This window comes from Natrix helvetica, assembly GCF_964273705.1.
Source record: "Natrix helvetica genome assembly, chromosome: 6".
NCBI lineage: Eukaryota > Metazoa > Chordata > Lepidosauria > Squamata > Natricidae > Natrix > Natrix helvetica.
The window spans coordinates 53094692-53103925 of NC_138553.1; the positions used below are offsets into that span (position 1 = coordinate 53094692).

The window sequence follows — 9234 nt, forward strand, 5'->3', positions numbered from 1 at the left end:
TTGAAACTAACCCCTGAGCCCACCCGCAATAGTTAGGCAACCAGAGTTCAATCATCAGCCAGGAAGATATTTTTGGAATGTCTCTGGTCCACGTGCATCACTCCTCCTTTATGCATGCCGTTCTCAGGACAGTTAGTCTTGAAGATGTTACACAACTCAAGCTGGCCTATCTGAGTCAAGGCCTCCTCATTGCTTCTCAAAAATTCCAGTTTTACCTCCTGCATGCTTCCTCTCTCAAATACCCATTGCTTCCCACCCCCCAACCGTTTCCATGGCAGCTGGCAGCAAGCTTGAACAAAAGTGAAGATGGCCAGGCTGCGCTTTTCAAGGCAATTGGAACAAACTAATCCCTCTGCGCTTTTTGCAGTCACTTACTGTCTTTCACTATAATGGAAGCATTCTTCCAAAGGTCATGCATAGATATACAGGTGAAACTCCAAAAATTAGAATATTGTGCAAAAGTTCATTTATTTCAGTAATGCAACTTAAAAGGTGAAACTAATATATGAGATAAGACTCATTACATGCAAAGCAAGATAGTTCAAGCCGTGATTTGTCATAATTGTGATGACTATGGCTTACAGCTCATGAAAACCCCAAATCCACCATCTCAGAAAATTAGAATATTACATGCAATCAATAAAACAAGGATTGTACATAAAACAATATCGGACCTCTGAAATGTATAAGCATGCATATGTACTCAGTACTTGGTTTGGGCCACTTTTTCAGCAATTACTGCCTCAATGTGGCGTGGCATGGAACCTATCAGCCTGTGGCACTGCTGAGGTGTTATGGAAGACCAGGATGCTTCAGTAGTGGCCTTCAGCTCTTCTGCATTGTTGCTCTCATGTCTCTCATCTTTCTCTTGGCAATGCCCCATAGATTCTCTATGGGGTTCAGGTCAGGCGAGTTTGCTGGCCAATCAAGCACAGTAATCCCACGGTCATTAAACCAGGTTTTGGTGCTTTTGGCAGTGTGGGCAGATGCCAAGTCCTGCTGGAAAATGAAGTCAGCATTCCCATAAAACTCGTCTGCGGAAGAAATCATGAAGTGCTCCAAAATCTCCTGGTAGACGGCTGCGTTGACCCTGGACTTAATGAAGCACAGTGGACCAACATCAGCAGATGACATGGCTCTCCAAATCAACACAGACTGTGGAAACTTCACACTGGACTTCAAGCATCTTGCAGTGTGTGCCTCTCCATTCTTCTTCCATACTCTGGGTCCTTGGTTTCCAAATGAGATGCAAAAGTTGCTCTCATCAGGAAAGAGGACTTTGGACCACTGAGCAACAGACAGGTCTGTTTTTCTTTAGCCCAGGTAAGACGCTTCTGATGTTTGTTGTTCAGAAGCGGCTTGACAAGAGGAATACGACATTTGAAGCCCATGTCCAGGATCCATCTATGTGTGGTGCCTCTTGATGCACTGACTCCAGCCTCAGTCCACTCCTTGTGAAAGTCCCCAACACTTTTGAATGGCCTTTTCCTGACAATCCTCTCCAGGCTGCGGTCATCCCTGCTGCTTGTGCACCTTTTTCTTCCATGCTTTTCCCTTCCCCATAACTTTCTATTAATGTGCTTTGATACAGCACTTTGGGAACCTCCAACTTCTTTTGCAATTACCGTTTAAGACTTTCCCTCCTTATGGAGGGTGCCAATGATGGTTTTCTGCACAACTGTCAGATTAGCAGTCTTTCCCATTGTGATTCCTACTGAACCAGACTGAGAGACCATTTAAAAGCTCAGGAACCCTTTGCAGGTGTTATGGCTTAATTAGCTGATTAGGGTGGGACACTTTGAGCCTAGAATATTGCACCTTTTCACAATATTCTAATCTTCTGAGATTGTGGATTTGGGGTTTTCATGAGCTGTAAGCCATAATCATCACAATTATGACAAATCACGGCTTGAACTATCTTGCTTTGCATGTAATGAGTCTATCTCATATATTAATTTCATCTTTTAAGTTGCATTACTGAAATAAATGAACTTTTGTACGATATTCTAATTTTTCAAGTTTCACCTGTAGCCTTTGTACAGATGCAATGTTAAACAAATAGCACAGCTACTCAATAAACAACTACACTATCTAGTGTACATCTATGTCCTTGCCATTTATCAACATACTATTTTCCTTTTCATTAATATATTTAAATACTAACATTTATAGCATTCTTTTAATTTCACTGTTTAATATATAATTTCTCATTTCTGTATAATTTTTAAAAAATACTTCCAGCATTCCCTAACTACTGTTTCATTCAATTTTTAAAAATTGTATTCACTATTGGAAGCATTTTCTTTAGTTCTTGGACACTTCCAAAACAGTTTTTTAAAATTGTATCATCTAAATCAGTGGTTCTCAACCTTCCTAATGCTGTGACCCTTTAATACAGTTCCTCATGTTGTGGTGACCTCCAACCATAAAATTATTTTCGTTGCGACTATGTAACACCGGGAGCCACAAAACCTGGGTGGGTGTGGCCAACTCAACATCAATCCCACCCAGTCACATGACATCCCCCCCAGACATGCCTACCAAGGTTTCATGGCTCAGTGTTTTCTGTAGGAATAGGGTCTCTCTCTCTCTTCTCTCCCCTCTCATTTCTGTTTTTCTCTATTTTTCCTCTCCCTTTATCTTCTTTCTTTCTTTCCTTTCCTTTCCTTTCCCTCTTTGTTTTTCTTTCTTTCTCATTGAATACGATAGCAAATCCAAAATGTTATTAATTGTAGGAAATTGCTTCTGTGTAATCTTTTTATAGTGAACTCTAAGTTGATAGAAGCTGGCAAGATTGTACTAACAGCAATAGGATATATATTTTGATTTCTTTTGAGTTTGACAATATAATACATTCAAAATTATAAATAAACTTATTTTCATTTGCATTTTTTTTGCCATCTCTGTTATTTTCTTTTTAAAAAATCAGACTTGCTTCCAATTTGTGCCTTCTGGCAAACTGCAGTTTTCTTGGCAAGAGATGTAGCTTGCCATTGCTTTCGTCAGAGGCCTGAGAACGTTTCTTTCTTTTTTTTCTCTTCCTTTCTTTCCCCCTGATTTGTTTCCCTCTCTTTTCCCTCTCTCTCATTCTCTCCCTTCAGCTCTCTTTCATTTCTTTCTCCCTCTCCCCCTTCTCCCTCTAATTTGTTTCCCTCTATTTTCCCTCTCTCCCATTCTCCTTCCAGCTCTTTCATTTCTCTCTCTCTATCTCTCTCTCTTTCTCCCCTTTTCTCTTTCATCTCTTTCTTGTGCGTGCAAGCAAAATACCCTCCTGGGCCAGGATCACGGCGGCGGGGACAGCGACTCCTCCCGCTGCTGCCACTGAGAAGTGAGTAGCTGGCTGCACTGCGCAGGAGACTCCTCAGCACCAGACTCAGGTCGGTCCCCTTCGTGTTGACTCAAGAAAGAGGCGGAGCAATCATCTCTGGATGCAGAGTTCCAGAGCCCTGCGCAAGGAGAGCTCTTCCCTCCCTGCACCCAACCAGCTGCTGCTGCTGCTCCCCATTCTCCTCCTTCCTGAGCCAACAGGAAGGGGACATGGCTTGCGCTGACCTGAGTCTGGCACTGAGGAGTCTCCTGCGCTGTGTACCCAGTTACTCACCTCATTGCACAGTGGCGACAGCGGGAGAAGAGTTGTTGTCTCCTCCGCCTTGATATTTTGCTTGTGCGCACGCACGCAAGAAATGAATGCGAGAAAAGGGCTGGAGCTCTTCCCAACCCTGAGTTGCCTGCGAAGGACGCAGAATCACAAAAGCAGGCAAGAGGTTCGTGCCTTCTCGGGGCGGAGAGCAGATTGCGCGATTGGGTCAGCAGGGAGCTGCAGGAGAGGGGTCAAAGCCTATTAAGACTGTTACCCATGCTAAGCATGGGTAACAGTCTTAATAGGGAATCTCAGCGTACGGGCATCCCATGTTCCTTTCTTTTATTTTCCCCGCCTTGTTTTACGCCTCAGAAATGGTACCTCCTGGCTTCCATAGCTCTGCCCATCACCCTCCATCACTTGGAGCGAGCTGCTTTCCCAGTGTCTCTCTTCTTCCCCTCCTCGTCTCCATTCCGGCTCCTACTTTCCCCCCACCCACACATCCACCCCTCTCCTTCCGCCACGTAGGGAACCCGAGCTGCTCCTTCCCTTTGGGCCGGCTTCTCGCCAGCCTCTCTGTGGAAGGCTCCTCGGCGACCCCTGTGAAAAGGTTGTTCTACCCCAAAAGGGGTTGCGACCCACAGGTTGAGAACCGCTGGTCTAAATCGTTTTGAATTCTATCTCATTTAATCTTAAACCTGTTTTCCTTGACTCCCTTCTTTGTAACTTTTATCTTTATGTTGTATTTTTCTCTCATTCTTAGTTTTGCAGCATTCAGCTTTCCAAGCTCTTTCAGTTCCTTCAATATCACCATCAGTGTAACCTGAAAGATTTCTTTCCTAATTTGTAACATACTTTTTTCCAACAAATTTCACATTTTATATTTATGTCTTATCTTCTAATACTTTTTATATAATTTCTCTTCCTGCACTAATTCTGCTCTTACTCGTTTCACTTTTTCTTTTCTTCCGTGTCCATTTTTCTCCATAATTCACTCTTGGCACTATCAAAGATTGTCCATCCCACATTAAGAATTCTTGCCATACTTGTCATCTCATACTGTGCCTGTCATAAATAATCAGATCAGTTGTGCTTTTGATTCATTTATTTCCTACATTTGTATATATTTTTGTGTGTATTTCTGTATGTATGTATGTGTACATGCTCACACTCTGTATATTTGAAATAAACATTTCCTAAACAAATGTTCATCAAAATCAACATTCTCATTCATTCTTGGATCTAGGAATAGTCTAATTACGTATTTGACGCTCTCTCATCTCATTCCAAGCTTCCACAATGTTTTGGTTTTTTTCTGGATTATATTCTATCAACATTATATAGAACAGGGGTCCCCAGCCCACTACTGAGCCGTGAGCTGTTTGGAACTAGGCTGCAAAAGCAAATGGAACTTGCCAATTGATTGTGTGGAACCATCCCCCCCCCCCCCGCCAGTCCGCAAAGCCAGAAAGGTTGGAGAACTCTGATATAGAATTTTTCCAGAAGTCGCTCTAGTTTTGCTCGAGCCTGACATACAGTGGTCATCAGATTAGGAATTACTGTCTTCATCTGTACCCACAATGAGGTATATTAAATAATAATTTAACTGTTGTTTTTCAATTTTTCATTTAGGTTTGCCATAGCAAAAGTGGGGAAGTTAATTCTGCAAAAGTAGCAAATCTGGTAAAAGCTTATGTGGACAAATACAAACATTCGCGAAAGAAAAATCCAGATGAAACTGTTTCTGTGGAAAGAAAATAAATCCAGAATGAAAAAATGCCATCACGATGACTGCAAAGTGCAATTTTGACTTGGACTTTTAATTAGAAATAGTGGCTGAAATCTGATTTTGATAAGATTATTTTTCAATATAGTGTATAATGTTTTCTTATAAATAAATATAGATTAATGCTTAAACTTTATCCTTTTGCAAAAAGCTATGTAAAAAGAAAATAAAAGGAATAAAAGACACCACCCACCATTCCCAATTAGTTTGTTGAATGCCACATACAGTATTTTTGATTTACACAATCTGTCAGAATTTTGGGCAGGATAATAAAATACATGTGAGTCAGGGAAAAGACTGGAGTAGATTTTTCTTTGATTTTCTTGCCACTCTTTTTAAACCATTTAAAAATGTCTCACTTCATAAGCTCAGTGTGTGTGTGTTGTCTTTTCATTTCTCCTCTTGAAGATTTGCCAGAGTTAAATCCCAATATAGTTCTGAAAGGCATAGTGTAGATTTTAATCTAGTACTTCATCTTTGGAGAACCAACACCTATTAATATATTACACAAAAGTATTTTGCATTACATTTAACATTGGGTTATTCCTTGCCTAATTTAGTTTGTGTTTAATATGTTTCAATACAGCATACTTCTAATCTTCCAACCATTTGAAACATCTGACAAGAATATAAGAGGTGGATTGTGTAAGCAACAATCTTAGTCAAGTTGCCTATGACAAAATATTGACATTGATTTTAAAGCAAGCAGTTGTCTGAGGCCTGTGAAATAAAAGAATATTACAGCAAGGATTATGCTATGATGAAGGCAGCATGCCAAATTCATAACACCATGTCATTATGACCTCGTGCTAGTTTATTGCATGAAGTCCAAGTGGAGAATGTTAAACTGATCTTAAATGTATATGTAGTGAGTGATGAGGAAGGTTGCTATCTAAAAGTGATTCATTAAGCATATTGCAGCTATATTTCAGTTTCTTGCTATCAGCTGTTTTTTTATCATAAATGAAGAGCTAAGAAAATAACAGGCTCTGATTATTCCTTGTAACAAAATGTAACCCTAGTGCAGTAATTGCCTTTCATTTCATTGTAGGTGTTGTACTTAGAACCTAGGTCAATTAAAGGTGTAACTGGGAGAGACAAACCAATTAAATAGTCTTCTTGAGAGCACTTGTATTTCTGGCAGACTCCACAGAAAGGCTCAAGACAAAGGGTTCACCCAGAAAGTTAAAGCAGAGCAATATCACAGTTATCAAGTCACATTCTATGTCAGACAGTGAACTCTTTGCCTATATTGTTTGTATAATTAAAGATAATATTTAACTTATAGAGTCTTAAGTGTGGATATTGTATTTACAGTCAAGTGCTATGTGGCTGCTGACACTAAGTCTGTAGAATGCAATTTTGTTTAAACTCATAATTTGCATTTTATAATTAAGTGTATTTCTCAACTATTTAAGATGGGATGGGAATTCATAGGTATACTATGTTGGTTTTGTGCATCTGTTATTTTCTCAGTGTTTCTGAATCTACTTTAGAAGTTCATGAAATTTCTCAGATTTGTGTACTCATTCTTAATTTTTCTTTGCTAAGTATATCTCTTTTGTCTGCATAAAATTTCATATTCACAAACCAGACTTTAAAAATCTATATTTGACCAAGGAGTTAACTTACTTCTTGATGCAAAATTAATTAGGGACCCAGTTCAGTGCTGAAAAGGAGAAAGAAGATTTCTGTTGAGGTTGAGAGAATCTTCATTATTATTATTATTATGGTGAGATGATGGACATGGAAGTTTGCTTAATGTCTTATTCCCATTTCTCTCCAGTATAGTAGCAGCAGATTGTAGCAAACTTTCACTGCCTTTCCAAACTGAATTAAAGGGGATATTGACTAGCATGCTATTGGCCTGTTTCCTTAAATATTTTTAAAAGTCATTCCCTAATTTGCATTTTAATTGATGGTTCAGGCACACACCACTAAATTAAAAGATATTTGTTTGCTTTATGTGACAAGCACTTCACCTAACAGTGAATGGAGGTACTGTGTAGTTGTTAGTTCAAGACGCATCTGTTTCTGAATTAAACACTGCACGCATAAGTCAGCATGCTTTGCTTGAAGTATTTTTGGTGCTGGTCACTCGGGGCAGACTGATTGCAACCAACCTTTTTTCCTTTTCTGGTCACTTGGTCAGTTCTAAAATGTCTTGCGGGACATCTTTATGAAGTGTGTATCTGACTTAATTTGGCCAATCTGTACTATTTTTTAATTAAAACAACACTAGCCTTACAAAAATATATGGGGAAAGCTTGTAACCAAGCTTAGGAACATTTGTTCATTATAATAAGATTGCAATCCTACCCACCAAGAGAGCAAATTCAATTGGTTAATTCATTAGGTTATCTGAAATAGGATTAGTCAGAATAGCCAAGTTATTTTTGTATTCCTGTGCCTATTGACTGAAATATTTATTTCTTGGTAATATATTGCAAGAATTTCAGTAATAAAACAAATCCAACTGCTTTAAATTGCTATGATAAAATGATAGATATTTTTTGAAATGGTGCACTGAGCACTCATTCCAGTCTTTTGGTGTGCATGTGGATTAAATGTGTTATAATTTTAAATATAGGAAAATTAAAATCAGGATCACAGTGACTGATGTAATCCAGACTCTGGTGTCTGTAGCATAGGGCTGGAATAAAATATACTGAAAACAATATTCTAAAAAGTTTTATGTAGTTCAGAATATTTTCTAATAAATTCTTTTGACTAAACTGGAATTAGTCTGCCTCTTCTTAAATTATGCTGATTTAGAAAATTGTTACTTCACATTCAATGACTGGGTGGTTCGCTATAATTACTACATCCCAGCCACAATGTGTACACTAGGTATTGACCCATCTCTGTTTAATGCCTTGGAAACTGCCTTTTCTAAGAAGCAAACATGGAAACCTAATGTCAGGTCCACATGATGTCCTGCCATTCTGTTGGGCGGGGGGAGGATGGCTTGCTGGCATTTTTTCCATACCTTTGCTTTTGCAAAGGGAATTATGGAGGGGGATTGTCTTTGGAGACGGAGCAGACTCCCAGCCAGCCCCAGCCTAGTTTCAAGGCCATCATGCCCTGAGAACAAACCATTATCTGCCTAGCACCTTGGAGTTCTCAAAACAATCTTACAGCATCACATTGGCTGGCAGTGAACTGGTTGGGGTGGGTGGGTTTGGGGATGAAAGAATTGCTTTGTACTTTGTGCGGGCTTTTTCAGATTTTACCTGACTTTACTGCAACCACACTCAATAAAAATTCTTTATTAGTTGAAAACAATGGCGCAATTCCAGCAAGAGAAAGGCTTTAAGTCTGCAAAAGATATTCTCAGAAATACAGAAATTATCAAATACACGTTGTTTGCTTTATGTGACAAGCACATAAAGAAGTTGGATGATTTAGTACAATTAACAGCAAAATATGACGGAGAAGTTAAAGATACTTATCGAATGGATAAAGTGGCAGTTAAAATTCAAAAAACCGAAGAGGAAAATGAATATATAGAAACTAAAACTCCTGATATTTATGGTGATTGCTTTGTCTTTGAAAATGGAAAGAGTGGAATATTGAAAGAGGAATTAAATGGAGGGGGAACTTACTTCAGATGGCAAGATACAGAAGAAGAAAAAGTAAAAATTTATGGATCTAAAGAGAAATTTTATTAGCAATAGTTTTGATAACACCACTAACAATTAAATATAAGCGGATTAAGGAAACAGAAGAAGGGCATCGAAATTACATGAGAGATTTTATAAGCAAAGAGTTGCTAAGAGGAGTCCATACAAAGTTGATTAAAGAGAAGATGCCGTGTTTCCCCGAAAATACGGCAGGGGCTTATTTTCTTTTGCCCCACGAAATATGG

General features: G+C 39.0%; 1 protein-coding gene across 4 annotated transcripts in view; it reads left to right on the forward strand.

The window, feature by feature from the left end:
- SCAF11 (SR-related CTD associated factor 11) overlaps window positions 1-8101 on the forward strand; it is a 95502-nt gene extending 87401 nt beyond the window's left edge. For 3 of the 4 annotated variants that reach the window (XM_081958394.1, XM_081958393.1, XM_081958395.1), the window contains exon 15: window positions 5213-8101. In XM_081958394.1, coding sequence (XP_081814520.1) covers window positions 5213-5341 — 129 coding nt within the window. In that variant the 3' untranslated portion in view covers window positions 5342-8101. The remainder of the gene's footprint in view (window positions 1-5212) is intronic. The other variant, XR_014175792.1, reaches the window with a different exon arrangement.
- The last annotated feature ends 1133 nt before the right edge of the window (window positions 8102-9234 follow it).